Source organism: Ricinus communis, chromosome 6 (assembly GCF_019578655.1).
Source record: "Ricinus communis isolate WT05 ecotype wild-type chromosome 6, ASM1957865v1, whole genome shotgun sequence".
NCBI lineage: Eukaryota > Viridiplantae > Streptophyta > Magnoliopsida > Malpighiales > Euphorbiaceae > Ricinus > Ricinus communis.
This window is the reverse complement of record NC_063261.1, coordinates 20,287,557-20,306,796: the sequence shown is the minus strand read 5'-3', so window position 1 is coordinate 20,306,796 and position 19,240 is coordinate 20,287,557. Positions and strand designations below refer to the sequence as shown.

Genomic DNA, 19,240 nt, shown 5'->3' with positions numbered 1-19,240 from the left:
GAACTCATCCAACACATATCGAAATAAAGATTAAAAATTTAAGATAAAACGACGTGCAATTTGTGAGGGGAAAAAATAATAACGTTTGTCTTATTATAACATACTAATAATAATATTTATATTATTTCAAATATTAATAATCAAGTGAAATCATTTATTTTGCGATACTAATAATCATATTATGCATGAACTTTCAAAATAGCATATTAAATCAGACTTAGCAATAGTGCAATGATTAAATGACTTTAACTCACGGGATTGGGCGACCTCCTAGCTCTGCTCCGGTGCCTCAGTAGGAGCGAGCCGAACGAACTGACAATCTAGACACGGAAAACAATTTATCAATACCGAGACAATCCATCATTAATCCTAGTCAGACTCCTGATCCGACTGCTAAGAATCTCGACTCGGAGAATTCTCACCGAAAATCCCGTGAGAACCTCCCCTACAACACGAACATTACCCCCCCCCCGTAAAAACGGGTTCAGGACCTGCCAGAAAAACACTCCAAATATCCAACAATATAAACAACGGGAGTCGGGTCCCCAAACTTCACTATTTCCCGACTCCGCCACACAAAGACAAAATACTAGACAGTAAACCGATGACAATTATTTATGACTCACAAATATCATCAAATACTCAATATAATCCAATAGACACAATTAAACCAAGAATTTCTAAAATTAACGGGCCAAAGATAATTACCGAGACGCTCGATCGCTCGGTCGACTCGCGGTCCGATCGACGATCCGAACACACCATCGGACTCACGACGCTACGATGACGATCCCCGCTCCGATTTTCGATCGACACCGACCATCCGGAGATTTGCGACGATCACGGTAGTCAATTTGCAAACGAAGCCCGATCGCCACGAAACCAGTTGCCATCGCGAAGCTTAAGATGAGGAGAGTCGGGATACGTTCTCCGATCGTCCATCCTCCGGCCGGAGCTCGCCGGAAAAGCCCAAAACGCGGGCTGCCTCCACTTCGCTGAACTCTCTCCGGCCACCAAACCGGCCACGCTAAAAGGAAGCTCCCTCCAAGGGGAGCTCGATCGCCACCAAGATCACCGGAAGGGTAACGGCCGAACGACGCCGGGGCCACACGCATGCGATTCCGCCTACACGCATGCCGACGGCTTCACGCCGATCGCCGTGACGCCCGGCCACGGCCATACCGACGACGCAAAGACCCGGCCTCCTCCTTCTTCTCGCTGACGCCCCGCTTTTTCTCTCTCCCTCTCTTCTTCCCCCGATTTCTTTCCCTTCAATATCGACATTAGGCCCCTAAACTTTTCCTTATTACAACTTGGTCCCTCAACTTTCTTAATTACTTACAATTTCATCCCGCAGAACTTCAATTTGACCCCCCAAACTTCTTTTTAGCCTTTCAATTAAGCCCCTAACTATTTAATTTGGGCCAAATCCGAATTATTGAAAATACACAATTACAAAAATACCCCTGACCGACATATTTATTTACAAAAATACCAAGCTCACAAATTTCCATTAAACCCTCACAAAAATAAAATTATACTTTTAATCCTTATTCCAAAATAAATTTCCAATTTAGTCCTAACACACAATTAAATTAAATAATCAATTTCCAACTTAAAATTTAATACTACTAATCAATTATAATACCAATTCTCCCAAAATTCTTTTATAAAAACATCCTTTATAATTTCTTCCAAAATTTTCCGATATATAATTTTACTTATATAAATATGCATTTGGGAAAATTTTGAATAACCAAAATATAATCATTTCTCAAATAATTTACTTGAATAATTTCTTAAAATTTCAAACTAATTGGGTATAGAAAATAACTCATTTATTTGATTAATATTAAATTTTTCATTAAATCATTTCAAATTAACCCAATAATAATGAAGCTAAAATTAACTTAAATAAAAACTCATTATTAAATATATAAAAATTCCGGGTGTTACAATTATTATTTATAATGAATTATAGAAAAGTTAATTATATAAAATTAATTTAAATTAATGTATTTTTTATAATTTTTAATGAAAACATATATTTAAATAAATAAAAATAATTATCAGTCAATAAAAATCTCAAAATAAAATTAATAAAATTAACAGATATTTAATATTAAAGTAACAACCATCTATTGATCCTTAAATCGAGCAAAACCAATTTAATACATTTTGTAAATAAGAAAACAAGAGATTTCCATAGAATGAAACAAATGTTTTCCTTCTTTTCTTCTTTCTTATGTTGTATTGAACAATGATCAACATCTTGGTTAAGTTCCAACTCAAGTTGGACCAAAATCATTTTTGTTCGATGTCAAATTTTATTTCTTTAATATATAATAATTAATAATAGTAATTTTTATATTAGTGATATATAAAATATGATACCTTATTATAAAGTTAAAAAAAATATTAATATTGGTTAACGTTCAAATTTTAATATTTATGTTATTATATAGTAATTTTATTAATAGATTGAGACTTATAATATATTTACTTAATTTCATAAGTAAAAATAGGGTTTAATAAAATAGGCAAAAAAGAATTTTCATTTCTGTGTAATTAAGTGCACTAACAAATGAAAATGCAACCAAATTCTAGTCAACATTGACTAAAGAAGCAGAACAATGTCTTGAGTTTACCTCTTTAAGGAAGATTAATATTCAAAGTCAAACTGTTTATTACTGCTACTTTTCTTTCTTCTTTGTACAGCAACAAAGCTGGTCAATTCTTATATCAATACTTTTTTTTCAACATGCAATAAAGATAGACTTACTTGAGTTCTTTCTTAGAAAAAAAAGAAGAAGAAAAACTTAGTTCAAATCTTGGATTTGAGAATTTTCTTTGTCTGACCATAGTTTATAATAAATCATCTCACAAGAATTTGAATTTTTTTGTTAGTTATAAATAGAAAAAAAAAAGAGACTAAATTTAAAAATTAGCTCAAATTGAAATATATATTAGACTAAGTTTGTGAATACAAGAGCGATTTGAATCTTACCACTATAAACATGGTCGAGGAAAAAAAAATTTAAATTTAATTCTCTTATTCATTATTCATGACATACCAATGCGGGTTTTATGATATAAGTACGATAAAATAATAATGTACTTATTTCATAATCATAATGTTTTATATAAAAAAAAACTTATATCTTTAGTTAGAGTGAAGCATTTAGCTATTTATCATTCTTAAATATATAATTAAATAGGAGAAATATTCTAAAAATATTATCGAGTAAAAAAAATGAAAATTTATGCTTGAAATCTTCATTTGAATTTCAAAATTTCATTTTAAATGTATTTATATTATAAATATTATTAGATAAATATTAAAAATAAAATAATAAATATCAACAAAAAAAACTAATATATTTAAAGCAATTGTAGATATAATATAAAAGTATATACAGAAAAAGAACGAATAGCTTTAGAGATAACAAAGTAAAATGGCTTAAACAATAAGCACACTTGGAAGGTTTTTTTTAAATACCCTTTTATACTATTTATAATCATTATGGGCAATGTTACATATTTAGAAAATAATTACTCTCTAATTATTATGCTTATAAATAGAGTCAAAAGCATCATGCATATTACTTTTTTCTTTTCTTTTTAAATATTATATAAAACTTTCCCTAAAGATATTTGATCTTCAATAAAGCCAAAAGCCGTTGTATGAATTTCTTTAAGGAACATCTTGAAAATTGAGAAAGGGGTGAGGTGAAGGTCTCACTTTAAAAACTAAATAAAAGAAAGAAAAAAAAAAAAACAGTAAGAAGATTTCCTTTTTTCTGTTGTTGTTAAGGCAGAGAACAGAACCAAGAATTCTTTTTTATTTTTTTTTATTTTTTTTATCATCAATCAAATCACTGTTTGCGACCAATGATTTAATTTTATCATAAATTCAATTATTGTTTATGTTTTTTTTTTTTAAATTAATGAATAAATCTTTTTACTTGTATGATTTAAATGTCTTGTGTTTTTCAAAAAAGTGATTCAATTGATGGGATTTGGTATGATACTTATGAGATCGATGAGATTGATATTTAAAAATTTCGTAAACAATGCCATTACCGTTGTTCAATTTTATCTATTTTTTTCTTATTATTTTTTATTTCTTCTCTTCATTTATTTATTTATTATACGAGATAGAATAACTATTTTTTTCTTATATTATCAGGGTAATGATTCATCAATCTATGTTGAACTTATCTAATTACTGTACCAATTTATCATTATTATTTTTTTATAAAATTAATGAATTCTTATAAATAATAAATAAAAAGGTTCAAACTCGAGTTTTTTTTAATTTTTACAAAAAAAAATCGATTATACATATTATTTTGTATGACAATTCAATTTGTTTTTATGTAAATGGTAAAAATACCACAAAGAGTACTTTTCATTTTTTATTTATTTATCAAAGCAAATATATTTATATTTTATATTGATTAAGTTTGTATTATTTGCAATTTTATTAGAGCCATTGTACATTAAAGCAGTCAATGTACATTAAGGTTTTAATTATGATACTTATAGAGAAAAAGGTCTTAATTATGATTGTTGCGGCTTTGATAGTTTTATCTCTTTTGTTAGTAATAGTCTGTTGTTATAATTTTACAAGTCTGGATTTTATCGGTCATAATTTATAAGATCTTAATTTTTATTCTATTTAGTTTTAACACTAATTAAAAAAATTGTTACTTTTCTTAAAAATAAATTTAAAAAACAGTTTACCAAAATTTTCTATAAATTTATATTAAATTAAAAAAAATATTAAACCTAATTTTTAATATTTAAGATAAAATACCTACCAATTTAAGAATATTCAAATCTAATTAAAATATACGCACTCAAATACATTTCAAATCTATTTAACAAATTTTTTTTTGTTATCCGAACCTGTTTTAGATTCGAATAAAAATACTTATATACTACCCAAATCCGATTAAAATCCACTTAAATTAAATAATTAGTAAATATATTTATGTATATTTAAATGAATATTAAGGTAGCCTACCCGTTTATATAAATATTCAGGTAATTAAATGGATATCCGTTTACTGAATCCGTTTACAATAAATAAATTATAAAATATATTAACAAACATTAATGTAAATAAAAAATAAAAAATATAAACTAATCAAATTTAAAAATTCAATATATTAATACAATCCAAACACAAATTTTATAAAATTTAAAATAATATTCTAAATAATAAAAATATAATATAATATAATAATTTTAATATAATCGAGCTCGAATAATAAGTACCGGTGGATTCAAATCAGAACTTAACCCAAATCCGACACCAAAAATAAAAATTCATTTATTATTATCCAAATGTATCATATTATAATTTGGCCGGATCCGATATTCGAAAATACATGCCCAACTGCCATCTTTGCTCTTTTGACCCTGCGAAGGATATAGCCGCTGTGACAGTTGTTTGTAGGGTCTCTAAAGGTCAGCTTAGAGATGACAGTGCTCGGTTGGTTAAAGCTTTTTCTCATTTGGCAGCTGAGACAATATAGCCTTTAAGGATCCTCTTCGGGCTAAGGCTATTCTTTTTGGGGGAAGTATTTTTGAAACTAACTCCCTTGTGTTGTTCGATGCCCTTAAGAATCCTGGCTCATGCTCGTGGGTAATTGATGTTATAATTAGGGATTATCTTTTTTATTTGGGTTACATTTCTCCTAATTCTTTTGTTTTTGTTTGAAAATGTTGTAATTCTATGGCTAATTAGGTAGCTAGAGCAACTCTGAATGGTTCTATTCCTAGTTGTTGGGTAGCTACCCGGCTTTTATAGCGTTGTTGAATAAGTTCTTTTTTAATTTAATACATCATCTTTATCGTGAATTACAAAAACCTCATAATTGTTAAATATAACTTATTAAATTTTAAAATTAAATAAAAATTTTAATAAATAAAAATATAAATTTTATTATTTGTTATTTAATTATATCAATAAATTACTAAAATTAAAATATTATAAATTTATTTTAAATTTAAATGGCATCGCACGTCCATACCCCATTAGAGTGGTCGTATAATTGCCTCATCTAATATTTTAGTGTAATATTTATCTAATACCCATTGGCATAATCGTGATATTTCGACGAAAAGTGTCTTATTATTTCTAAAATACGATGAAAGATTAATGACTACCTTAAAAGAAAATCCTTGTCTAAGAAAAAAAAAAAGAAAAAAACATTTCTTTCGTAGCGCTTGCCAAAGGCTCAATCGTCGCCAACAAGGGGCGTGAGTGTACGCGCAATCACATGGACCCGACTATGAGCTAGCTATCAATTTATCAGACACAGTCCATATCTTAAATAGACGCCATGAAAATGATAGCTACTTACAGTACCCCCATACTTTCATAGTCTCTTTTTTCTCCTTTTTCCATTAAATTCTTTTGATAGTTTTTTTTTTTCTTTTTTGTTTTTTTGCCCTTTATCTCTCTCATATAATTAATGTCCTTATAGGCAGTTGTCGGTGGAACAGTAACATAGCATCCTATGCAAGAACTGTCCCTGCATTGTCTTTCTCTGTGTGGACACTGGACAATGAACTGAAGTGAACTCATAATATATGTACTCTCGGTGTCTATACATACTTATAATCTGTTGCATTAACCTCCTTTGCCTTACCCATCAAGACTTTTGGTGTGTGTTCACTTACACTCTTTCACAACAGTCTCTAATAACTTCAGTTTTCTTCTCTCTCTCTCTCTCTCTCTCTCTCTCTCTCTTCATATCATCAGCTTCTTGATGATTAGGGGAAAACATAATGGAGGTTTCTCCATTATTTAGCTTTTGACAACATTCTTTTTAAGCTATTAGGCCAGGTGAGAACTTGTGTGTTTTCCTTTCCCTTTATTGAATTTTGCTTTGATGATGGCATGCAACTTCCATTTTCTTATATATGCATCAAATGAACATACCTTTTTGACTGATATTTCTATTTCTGGTGTTCTTGTACAACTTACAAACCAACAAATTAATATATGCTTTTTTCTTTCTTTCAATGTCTTCTGTATCATGATCTTGGTTGAGTGATGAATTTTAGATATTATCATTCATTTCAAATTTGATTTTTCTGTTTAGTGGGTAGATATTTGTTTTAGGCCAATATGATACTTCTTGTTTGCTAATTAACGTTTTTTTTTTTTTTTTTGCTCATTTTTCTGCAACATGGTGGTTTGAGTGGTCCTGCTGGTGCTTGAATGAGAGACAGATGTTTAAAATTGGTTAAAATCATAAATTCTAATTAGGACAAAAGATTGATACTTCGAGTAATTGCATACAGTTACTTTCTGATATTTTTCATCTGACTATCCATTAGCATGTCCATCTGTATATAATCAATTGTATATTTCGTTGTTTGGATATTTACATGAATTTTGAATATAAAACTGGTAACTGAATTGTGCATCTGTTTCTCAAGTCAGTGTAGTTGCAAGACAGGTACTTATCTTCAACAGCCAAACTCCTCTGTCATTTCTGTCATCTTGATGTTTGTAGTTACTTTGATTTTGCAATTTTGACTAGAAAAGAATGATTCTTGTTTTTTGAGTACTTCTGAGGCTGTACTTCTGTTACAAGGAGCAAGTGAAAAAATGGACAACAAATCATGGCTTTGGAAGAAAAAATCTTCAGAAAAGACGATCATTGCAACAAACAAATTTGGCATTTCTGTGAAAGGAATCAATGAAGAGGTAAATGAAGCTTCTCTTTGTTCAACCCGATTCATTTTCTTTTTTCTAAAACATAATTTACTTTCCTTTCTTCCTTGCTGGAAAAACCTTCAGTTTATGGTCCTTTTCACAAATGTCATCATAGTCTGGCTGAACCTTGCTTGCACCTTTATTGTTGTTGTTCTTTTCATATTCCAGTACTTAGTAGTGGTCGGTGCCATTTTTTGAGGCATATTTCAGTTTTAATTGATACTGAAATTTAGATCTGGATGTATATTGCTATTGTTTCATTTTGTTATATGCAAAAGCTTCCATTGGGGAATGAAGTAGGAGTGGCTAGACCTGTAAGAAACTTGAATGAGAAGTTAGCTTCAGTGCTCCTTGATTCACATGCCAAAGATGATCTTGTATTAAAACAAGAAAACTCGGTGCAGGAAGAAAATACAGGTGATTTTCTAATTTCCTTTCCCTTTTTTCTTGCTCAACCTTGCGTAATCTTCCTTGCTCATGTCAGTAGAGATTTTTTAATATTGTTCTTTGGATGATTAATGCGGCTTTCGGCTAATCCAATAAATTTTATAACTTTCTTATAGGGCAGGAGAAGATGGAAATGCAAGTAGTGTCTCTTAAAAAGGAACTAGATGAGGCTATTAAGCAGGGAGTTGCTGCAAATGAAAAATTAACAATTTCAGAAGCTGCTTTGAAGCAATGCATGCAACAACTGAGGTCTGTTCATCAAGAAGAGGAGCAAAGAAGACATGACGCTTTCATGAAAGCATCAAGAGAGTCTGAGAAGGCACAGAAACAATTGGAAGAGAAGTTGAGAGAGATGAGCAAAAGGCTTGCAGATCTAGCCATAGAGAATACAAACTTGAGCAAAGCCCTAGTACTTAAAGAGAAATTGGTTGAGGAACTGCATAAACATGCGTCTCAGACAGCAGCAGAATTCAATGCGCTGATGGCTAGATTGGATTCCACAGAAAAAGAGAATGCTTTTCTGAAGTATGAGTTTCACATGCTTGAGAAGGAGCTCGAGGTTCGCAGTGAGGAATTGGAGTATACCCGTCGGTCTGCTGAGGTATCGCACAGACAACATTTGGAGAGCATTAGGAAAATCACAAAGTTAGAAGCAGAATGCCAGAGGCTCCAGATCCTAGTGCGAAAAAAGCTGCCAGGTCCTGCTGCTTTGGCAAAGATGAAGAACGAACTTGAGATGCTGGGAAGGGATTCTTTAGAGTCAAGAAGAAAGGCAAATCTCACGAGGGATTTGGTTCTTAGAGACACACCCTTGGAAAAGTCTCCTGTCATCCCTATAAAGAACATCAACTTCCTGATTGAGCAATTACAGGATACAGAAGAAGAAAATAAGACCCTCAAAGACATACTGACCAAGAAGAATGCAGAGCTCCGATCTGCAAGGATCATGTATTCACATACAGCTTCAAAGTTATCACAGGTTGAGTCTCAGCTTGTAGTGATTTCTAAAGGTCAGAAAGCTATGGATATGGTCAATTCTGCTAGCCCATTGTCAAAAGAACTTTATCCTCTATCAGGTTTTGACACTGGCAGTGATGATGGAGTTAGCTCTTCTGGATCATGGGCCAATCCTATAACCTCAGAATTGGAACATTTCAGAGATGCGAAACTCAAGAGTCTACCAGAATGCAAGTCTATTGAAGTTTCAGACATCAGTTTAATGGATGATTTTGTTGAGATGGAGAAATTGGCTTTAGTTTCTGCACAAGCACCTTCTGGAGGTTGTAATCACCATCTCTCTGCTGGTAAAGAACTAGTTCCAGTGGTGCAAAGTCATTTTGACTGCAGTGACAAACAGGAGATCCACTCAAAAGATATTGCTACTGATAAATCCTTTGATTGGCTTCAAGAGGTTTTGAATACAATCTTCAAACAACAGCGCATTTCAAAACGAAGCCTCATTGAACTCCTTGAGGACATTAAAATTGCTCTGGGTTATGTAAATCATCCAAGTGCTCTTGAAGCTGATACAACAGCAATCTCAAGGCATCCAGTGGAATCTGATATCAGAAGTTATATCACTTGGAAGTCTCCAAACATATCTTCAGTCGTAGAGTCAGTCAATGAAGCTTCCAGTGTTGACACCTTAAAGGAAGAAACAAGTAAACAACATAGTCAATCTAATATGAGCAAGTCAATCTGCAAGATTATTCAGCTTATTGAAGGAATCGATCCAACACCTTTAGTCTGCAACAGTGCAAAAGTTGATGTATCTAAAGGGAAAGAAAGTCTGTCACCATTAGGAGCTCGCGCAGATTACTTTGTCCATGTTTTTCAATGGAGGAGTTTCGAACTTAAGAATGTACTAGAGCGATTTCTTCATACCTGCAGTGCTATGTTGAATGGAAAAGTTGATCCTGAAAGTTTTGCCGAAGAAGTGTCATGTGCTTTAGACTGGATACTGAACAACTGTATTAGTCCTAAAGATTCTTCAAGCAAAAGAGATAAAATAAAAAGGCATTTCAGTCAAAATGAGTCGCAAAGTGAAAGTGAAGCTGGAGGTTATCTGAATCATCCACAAGTGGAAGAGAAGTCATTATGTTTACCCATTATCGCTTCTTCAGATGACCAAAAGATATGCAATCTGCAAGACGAAAACAAGAGACTAAATGATAAGCTGAAGAATATGGAGTGCAGGCTTCAATCTGCAACTGATGAGATTGAGACTTTAAAAATGCAGTATCCAGAATCAGAACAAAGCATTAAAAGCTTACAGTTAGAATTGGAAACCACGAAAGAATCCAAGAGAATGCTCGAGGATCAGATCGAACATCAGAACTCAATAAATGAAGATCTTGATACACAGCTTACAGTTGCCAAAGCTAAACTGAATGAGGTCTTACAGCAATTCTCAGCTTTGGAAGTTGAATTGGAAGAAAAATGCAACTGTTGTGAAGAATTAGAAGCAACTTGTCTGGAGCTTCAGCTCCAGCTGGAAAGGTAACATAGCATATCTATCTTTTTATTTCCAGTGCATGAGAAACAGTTCTTGATTGAAAAGAGAATTCTGATATATGTGGATGCTCAACAGTGTTGCAAAGAAGGATTCTCTCAATTACAGTGTAAATCAAGAGGGACCACAGCACCAAAATGTAAGTTATTGCATCTGACTGAGATCATTAATGCAACCTCTCTGCATATTTGTCGAGATTAAATTTTTATAGAAGAATAAGATACTTATGATATTATTCAAAGTACATCCTTTCTTTTGTTGTGTTAATGCTGCTGTTCTAACTTGCAGGGTTCGGAGATCACAGCAGCTTCTTTAAAGTTGGCAGAATGCCAAGAGACTATCCTTAACCTTGGAAAACAACTGAAAGCACTTGCAACACCAAGGGAAGCAGCCCTGTTCGACAAAGTATTCAACAGCACTAGTTCCACAACCACTGCCACAGTAAATAAGAACTTGAACAGGCGTTTCTCCTTGCGTGATCAAATGAAAGCTGAAGATAGTGCTAAGGCAATAATTCTCAAATCTCCCACCAAAGATTCAGAAAATCCTTCTAATAACAGCAATGCACAGGGTACACCTAATGTCCTGGTACGTACACCAGAAGCAAAAGATGATCCAAAGCAGAAAGCTGGTAATACCTTAGTTGGAGGAGCTCTTGCAATTGTACCTGTTAAAAAACAAGGAGGAGTTGGTTTCCTGAGAAGGCTGCTAATGAGAAGGAAGAAAGGAAGCAGCAAGAAGTCCCGTCTCGATCCCTAGTTGAACACAGAACTCCTTTTCTTGAACAATGAAACCCAGCTTTGCTCATGGTTTGAGGCACCATATATTATTTTAATTCATTTTCTTTCTTTTCGGAGAGCGAGCGAGCAGGGTATAGAATGTTTTTCGAGTACTGCTGAAGTGTGTGTATATAGGCATTAGAGAGTTTACTGTGAGACCAATAATGGAAAGAATAAGAGAGATTGTGCGTGTTGCTTTAGTGAATGTGATGTATGTAACTGGTTTCATTTCATCTAATATATTGTGCAGTGTTTTGCAGAAAAATGATATTAACAACTGACCAAATTAAAAAAGTATTTTACAAGCAAAATAGATCAGAGTTTTCAAATTAAGGGTGTGATTAACCACTCTAACTTGCATAGTTTTTCTTGGCAACAGCAACTCATCAACCAGAGTTACTCCTATCAATTTCTATTTAATTTTCCATCTTAGATCTGAAGAGAGCATATGAAAACAGAAAAAGGTGTATTTTACAAGCAATATTGAGAGTCAGGTTGGCAAATTCCGAGTTCTTTTAATGAATTTGCAGAATTGCTGCTTGTGCTTTGGACCTATGTTTGTTCTTTGGTGGCTTTTAGCCCCAAGAATTGAACTCTTAATAGAAAGACTACTAAAATTTTGAGTTCTCTCAAAATGGTAATGTGATTGGTCTCAAGCACTGAATTGAATTTAAATTAAAAGGTTGCGGTTTCATTATCAAATTTAAAACCACTATTTTTCTTAATGGATTTTACGATTTAATATAGTATTTCAATCTTTCGATTTGAATTTGAAGGCGAAAATTATATAAACATGATATTTCATGTTTTTGCAGAATAAGTCTACCAGATTGAGTTCAAAAACGCAATTGGAGCCGATTACAAATTGAGATGCCATAGGCCTTGTGAAAGGTTGGTTCTGATCATGAGCCTTTTGCTATAACAGCTCTTACTGATAGGATTCAATTGACTAGATTTCAAGTACCAGTCTTTTTCAGACAACATCAAAGTGGGTTCCAAGAAAATTGCAAAAATATGACGAGACTAGCTTTGCATCTGTAATTTATAGTTTCTATGAATTGGAGCCAGCTTATATTGAACTCTTGCAGAAGGATTTGGGGAACAAGGCATGGATTATAGGACCTGTTTTGCTATGTAACAGAGACATGGAAGATAAAGCTGAGAGAGGGCCATAAGACCACAATGGATGAGCATAAATTAATGACAAAATCAGGAAAATCTCTGCAATTTCAATGACTCTTTTCTTTTTGGCTCATTGTTTAATGCCTATACCGAAACTTCCAAGAAGCTTACGTTAGTTGAGACCTAATCTTTCTGGTGATATCGAGTTCATAAAAAAGCATCTACCAGACCACATCATACAAGATACTGACATTGGCTTTACCAAGTTATTGGAATAAGAGAAAGAATCAGATTTGAAGAGCTATGGGGTGATTGTCAATAATTTCTACCAGCTTGAGCCAGCTTATTTCGACTTTTTACAAGAAGCAATTAGGCAGAAGGTCATGGAATATTGGACAAGTGGAGACAAAGCACATAGAGGAATTGAAGCCTCTATTGATAAACACGAGTTCTGAAATGGCTCGACTTGAAGAAACCCAACTCGGTTGTTTATATATGTTCTGGTATTGCAACTAATTTCACTGCCTCACAGCTTAAGGAGATTGCAATGGATCTTGAAGCTTCAGGACAGCAGTTTAATTGGACAGTGAGGAAGGAAAAAAACTCACTGCAAGAAAAAGAAGAATGGTTGCCTGAAGGATTTGAGAAAACAATGGAAGAAAAAGGACTAATTATAAGAGGATGGGCACCAAAACCTTTGATTCTTGATCGTGAAGCAATTTGGAAGGTTTGTGACACATAGTGGATGGAATTCAGTAATTGAAGGAGTAACAGCAGGAAAGCCAATGGTTACATGGTCATTTTCTGCAGAACAATTCTACAATGAAAAGTTGGCGAGTCAAGCACGGAAAATCGGAATAGGTTTTGGTGCACAGCATTAAGAGTGAAGTTACAGAAAAGGCAGTGACTCGAATCATGATGGGTGAAGAAGCAGAGGAGATAAGAAGCATAATAGAATTTATTGGAGATATGGCAAGAAGAGCTGTTGAAGAGGGTTTTGCTTTAATTAGGGTATTTAGAGAAAAAGAATTCTCAATTTAGGATAAACATTAAGAAAATTCTATTTTTTTTTGAGTAGTTTGAGAAGTAATTATCAATTTGGGATTGTTTTTGAATAGGTAGACAATGTTGGACTGACGTATAGGGCTGTTCCCCAGTCCGACTGGCGGATAGGGGCAGTCCACCGCTCCAATAGGCGGACAGAAAAAAAGGAGACAAGAACTTTCCATCAATTCAAGTGAAAGAAGGACATGTATGAATTTAAAAGAAAAGAAGAACATATCTACACAGCTACACACATCTGCATACTTGCACACAAAAGAAAAAGAAGCTGGTTATGTCCGCCAGTGCTACATGTAAACAAGACCAATTTTTTTTTTTTTTTTTTTTTTAAGAATTTGACTGCTACCCTAAATTGTTATTTCTTTTAACCACCCTAATCTGATAATTTCACAATTTTCCACTCAAATTTTTTCTCAATTGCATTAGATTAAGAAAGCCCCTGTTGAAGAAGGTGGATCTTCCTTTTCTGATTTGAATGTTATAATTGAAGAATTGAGGACTAAAACCATGAAGTAACAAGAGCAGTAATTTTATCATAGCATGTAGCATAAGTTACTGGGTTAAGCATAATAAAACACAAAGCTAATTTTCCTGTCTTTCTTGCAGTGTTAATGACCAGCTATGGACAAACTTGGGATTCCTTGTTCTCTGTAATGTTGAACAGCGTGGTCCTTCAATGTTATGACACGAGTGATTATGCTAGCAAGAAGAGGTCAATGTTGGCTTCATCTTCGCTAGTTTGTCTTGTTCTTGACAATGCACTGCAGCTTTCCTCTGGTCCATATGAGCCAAGTTTTGTTGCAAAAGATTTGTGTTTTTAGTTTATAGTCTGACAGCCATTGGAATTTTTTGCTATCCACACATTCTTCCAATGCTTCTATCTTCTTCTGCATAACAAGTTCTTGGTTTTTGGTTATTAAAGCAAATATTACATTGAGTTTCTCTTTAGAGGCAGTATGGGTAGTGAAGCTAATGTGCCGCACATATTTTTCTTCCCTTTCATGGCTCATGGCCACATGATACCAACAGTGGACATGGCGAAGCTATTTGCTTCAAGAGGCTTGAAGACAACAATTGTCACTACGCCTCTCAATGAATCTTTCATCTCCAAGCCAATCCAAAGAACTAAGAACTTGGGTCTTGAAATCAATATCAAGATTCTCAAGTTCCCCACTGTTGAAGCAGGATTGCCAGAAGGATGTGAAAATCTAGACTTCATCACTTCACAAAATATGGATATGGAGATCGTAAATAAATTTCTCAAGGCGATAGCTTTGCTTCAAGAACCTCTTGAGAAGCTTCTGAGTGCCTGTCGTCCTGATTGCCTTGTTGCTGATATGTTCTTTCCTTGGGCTACTGAAGCTTCTTCCAAATTTCGAATTCCAAGGCTTGTGTTTCATGGAACTAGTTTCTTTTCTTTATGCGCTACAATATCCGTTGTATTACATGAACCACACAAGAAAGTTGCATCAGATTCAGAACCTTTTATTGTGCCTAATCTTCCAGGAGATATAAAGCTGTCAGGACAGCAGTTGCCAGGTTTTATGAGAGAAGATGGAAGTTACGTTGCCAAGTTTATGGAAGCATCAATAAAATCAGAGTTGACAAGCTTTGGTGTGCTTGCCAACAGTTTCTATGAGCTCGAACCAACTTATGCTGATCATTACAAAAATGTTTTGGGAAGAAGAGCATGGCATATAGGTCCAGTTTCACTCTGCAACAGAGACATGGAAGATAAAGCTCGAAGAGGAAAAGAAGCCTCCATTGACGAACATGAGTGTTTAAAATGGCTAAATTCCAAGAAACCCAATTCAGTTGTCTACTTATGCTTCGGAACTATAGCCAATTTCACTGCATCTCAGCTAAAGGAAATTGCAATGGCCCTCGAGTCTTCCGGGCAGGAATTTATATGGGTTGTCAGGAAAAACAAGAATCCTGAAGAAGATAACCAAGACTGGTTACCTGAAGGGTTTGAGGAAAGAATTGAAGGTAAAGGACTAATCATAAGAGGTTGGGCACCACAAGTAATGATTCTTGATCATGAAGCATTAGGAGGATTTGTTACACATTGCGGATGGAATTCAACGCTTGAAGGAATAGCTGCTGGAGTGCCAATGGTGACTTGGCCAGTAGGAGCTGAGCAATTCTACAATGAGAAGTTAGTGACAGAAGTACTTAAAATTGGTGTCAGTGTTGGAGTTCAACATTGGACAGTCTATGGAGATAGCATTAAGAGAGAATGTATAGAGAAGGCGATAATTCGGATAATGGAAGGTGCAGAAGCTGAAGAAATGAGAAGCAAAACAAAGAAACTTGGTAAGATGGCAAGAGAGGCTGTTGAAGATGGTGGATCTTCCTTTTGTGATTTCAATGCTTTGATTCATGAACTTACATTCAATTACCACTGAGTAAATTTAGGAGTGATCATTATTCAGTTATTTGAATCGAAATAAATGAAATTTGATTTAGTTATAATGGTAAATGTTAGTGCTCTTCATTTTTCTTTACCTCACATTAGAGTTTTTATTTATTTATATTTTTAAATTTTTAAATTTTACCTTTGTAATATTTAAATGTTCATATTCGTTTATTTTCTTTTATTTTTTCTGCCAATTATACTTAGCAATTTATAAAAAATAAAAGACTACTTAGAATATTTGTAGGGTGATTTCGACATTGGTATGGATATCTCATTTTTTTAAAATTATATTTTTAATTTTAATATATTTATTTTTGAATAAAATGTTAATTTTTCTGTTTTGAGAAAAAATCAAAATTTGTAAAAGCAGTTGCAAAAGAACAAGGAAAAGATAAAAAATAAGTAGAAGAAACAATGTCAAACCGACCTTTAACATCATGCAACATACAAATTAATTACTAAGGAGAGTAAAAAGGTATATTTAATTAAGACTTTTAAAGATTTTTAAACATTTTTTTAAAATGAATTACTTCTAAAAAAATTTTAAATTTTTAATAATTTTTACAGAATTTATGATTTAATGAATAATTTTCACAGATTTTATTTAAAAATATTTTTATACATATTGGTAGACTTTTATTGACTTTCAAAAACTATTAATTATTTATTATCTAATCATTTAAAACTGAATTTAATTATTTTACTTTTATTATTTTCTTCATTCTTTTCCGTTTATTTTAAACATTATTCCACATAATGTTATATGCAAAATAACAGATTTTATTTCATTGTTGTATTAAATTGATACCAGTTTTAAATTTTTTTATCTCACAACATGAATACTATTTTTTTTATCAAGAGAGTTTTTTTTAAAATGAAATTATCATATTACAATTTGTCTCCAATTAAACCACCAAATTCATGTCATACACATTATATTTTGTTTATTATTTATTTGATAAATACTTAAACCAATAATATTCACGTTTACTAAATTATTTGATAAATACTTAAACTGATAATTATGCTTATCAGCATAAACAATTATTTAAATAATCTTCCTAGTAAAATCTAGAAGTCTATATATGATGGGATCGTTTGCTCAAAATAATTGATTAAATGTTTCATTTTAGATTCATACTTTTTATAAGGCCCTTTTAAAATTAAATTAAAAATTTTAATTAATTGTTTGTATGTGTAAGTACAAGACTTCTAAAGTTTCATTATTTTTTATATCTTTTAAGATGGAGAATAGTAAAGAGAAATGAAAATGATAATATAAGAAAATTTAAAAAGAAGAAAGATAGAGTTTCAAAAAAAAAAAAAAAGAGTGTTGAAATCTTGATGAAAAATAAAAGAAAAATCTTGAAATTTTTTATTCATAACAATGCATAAAATGTCATTAAAAGTATCTGAAAGTTAATGTCTATAAAATTTAATCACTTTTTAAATACTAATTTATTTTTAAAGACCTTATAAAAGTTGTAATTAAATATCTCATAACTTTTAAAGACTTTTTAAAAGTCTTTAAAAGTCTATATTGAATATCCTATGACTTATATAAAGTTTTTTAAAGATATTATTAAATAGATTCTGATTTTTAAACTTCGTCAAAGTTTTTAAAAGTTTTAATTGAATATCTTTTTGTGGCCACCGGTCTTAAGGAAATTTATTTTCTAATAGGAAAAACTAAACTGTTTTCTTTTTTAAATCTAAAATATATTTTTTATTAAATACTGATCATGTGTTGATATTGTTTAGCTAGAAAAAGGGGTAATGAGAGCTAAAAAGAATTCGGTTATAATTGCACACTGACATCAGACATTTTACACTGTTACCAGCCTCTCTTCAATGGACACATCTCCCCTACAAGAGCTGCTCTTAACTAACACCTTTTACAGGCTTAACATCAACGAAGTTTTGAGGTTGAGACATATAGACCTTTTCATGAAGAATTCCATGTAGAAATGCATTATTAACATCAAGCTGCTTGAGTGGCCAATTGTGATGTAAGGCAAGAATGAGAATAACCTTGACAGTTACTAGTTTCACAATAGGGATAAAATTTTCCAAGTCAAAACCAGCATGCTGATGAAGGCCCTTGGCAATATGGCGAGCTTTATACTTAGCCACAGATCCATCACGGTTCCCTTTGACCATAAAGATCCATTTACACCCTATGGATTATTTGTTAGGAGGGGAGGAACAAGGGACCAAGTGTTATTCCTTAGAAGAGCTTGGTATTCATACACCATAGCAGTATGCCAATGAGACTGTTTAAGAGCAGAAGCAACAATAGTTGGAGTAAATATATCAACAAGATATACCTTATGCTTGAAAATCCCAGCTTTAGATCTAGTTTTCATATTGTGAAAATTGGAATAGGATAGTGGAGGTAAAGGGATTGAAACCGGACTTGACATGATACCTGCAGAATCATACACTACCAAAGAACCACCGATAGAAGGAGTAGCATTAGTAACAAGTATAACATCACGATTCCCACTAGAAACAGTAATAGATATATTACACATTGGTAAAGGAGGTAGACGGAAAAGAGTTGGAAATATGTGAAGAAGATGAAGGAGGATTTGGAACAATAGAGGGATAAGTGGGCTCATCAAATACTACATCTCTAGAGATGTGCAATCTGCCATAAGAAACTAGACACTTATATCCTTTATGATTCAAGCTATAACCCAAAAAGATGCACTGGTGACTTCTAAACTGTAACTTGTGAGCATTGTAAGGTTTAAGATTGGGGTAACAAGCACATCCAAAAACTTTTAGAAATGAGTAATCGGGTTTAACTTTTGAGAGTAGTTCAAGAGGTGTTTTGCCTTGTAAGTGAGGAGCAGAAAGTTTGTTTGTGAGATAGACAACTGTTCTAAAGGTCTCATCCTAAAACTTTTGAGGCTTATGAGCATGAGAGAGTAATGAGAGGCAATGTTCTACAATTTTCCTATGTTTTCCTCCTGCCAAGCCATTCTGAGCTTGAGTGTGTGGACATAAAATTCTGTGTATAATAACCACCAAGCCATTCTGAGAAGATGGTGTGTTGTAAGAAAGATGAGCAGAAGGAGGTGAAGTATTAAAGTGAGAAGGACCACCAAAACTTCTATCAAATATGTAATAGCACTTTTTAAAAGCTGACTATATCT

General features: G+C 32.7%; 2 protein-coding genes and 1 pseudogene across 3 annotated transcripts; all 3 read left to right on the top strand.

The window, feature by feature from the left end:
• Positions 1-6,091: 6,091 nt before the first annotated feature.
• On the top strand, positions 6,092-11,709 carry LOC8288167 (filament-like plant protein 7). 2 transcript variants are annotated; one of them, XM_002518682.4, is made up of 6 exons: positions 6,092-6,859; positions 7,617-7,729; positions 8,017-8,155; positions 8,302-10,684; positions 10,776-10,836; positions 10,986-11,709. In XM_002518682.4, exons 2-6 carry the CDS (start codon positions 7,631-7,633, stop codon positions 11,454-11,456), a joined length of 3,153 nt encoding a protein of 1,050 aa, XP_002518728.2. In that variant the 5' UTR covers positions 6,092-6,859; positions 7,617-7,630; the 3' UTR covers positions 11,457-11,709. The 2 variants fall into 2 exon arrangements, with proteins under 2 accessions (XP_002518728.2, XP_048231820.1); XM_048375863.1 differs by lacking the exon at positions 6,092-6,859 and adding an exon at positions 7,463-7,478.
• A 999-nt stretch (positions 11,710-12,708) lies between these two features.
• On the top strand, positions 12,709-14,364 carry LOC125370316 (annotated as a pseudogene).
• A 46-nt stretch (positions 14,365-14,410) lies between these two features.
• LOC8288164 (scopoletin glucosyltransferase) lies at positions 14,411-16,167 on the top strand. The gene has a single exon (XM_002518679.4). The coding sequence runs from the start codon at positions 14,617-14,619 to the stop codon at positions 16,066-16,068; it is 1,452 nt and encodes a 483-aa protein (XP_002518725.1). The 5' UTR covers positions 14,411-14,616; the 3' UTR covers positions 16,069-16,167.
• The last annotated feature ends 3,073 nt before the right edge of the window (positions 16,168-19,240 follow it).

Coding starts and splice junctions, on each gene's coding strand:
- LOC8288167 (XM_002518682.4), top strand. CDS start 7,631: ATGGACAACAAATCATGGCTTTGGAAGAAAAAATCTTCAGAAAAGACG. Junction 8,156..8,301: donor GGTGCAGGAAGAAAATACAG/GTGATTTTCTAA, acceptor ACTTTCTTATAG/GGCAGGAGAAGATGGAAATG. Junction 10,837..10,985: donor AGGGACCACAGCACCAAAAT/GTAAGTTATTGC, acceptor TCTAACTTGCAG/GGTTCGGAGATCACAGCAGC.
- LOC8288164 (XM_002518679.4), top strand. CDS start 14,617: ATGGGTAGTGAAGCTAATGTGCCGCACATATTTTTCTTCCCTTTCATG.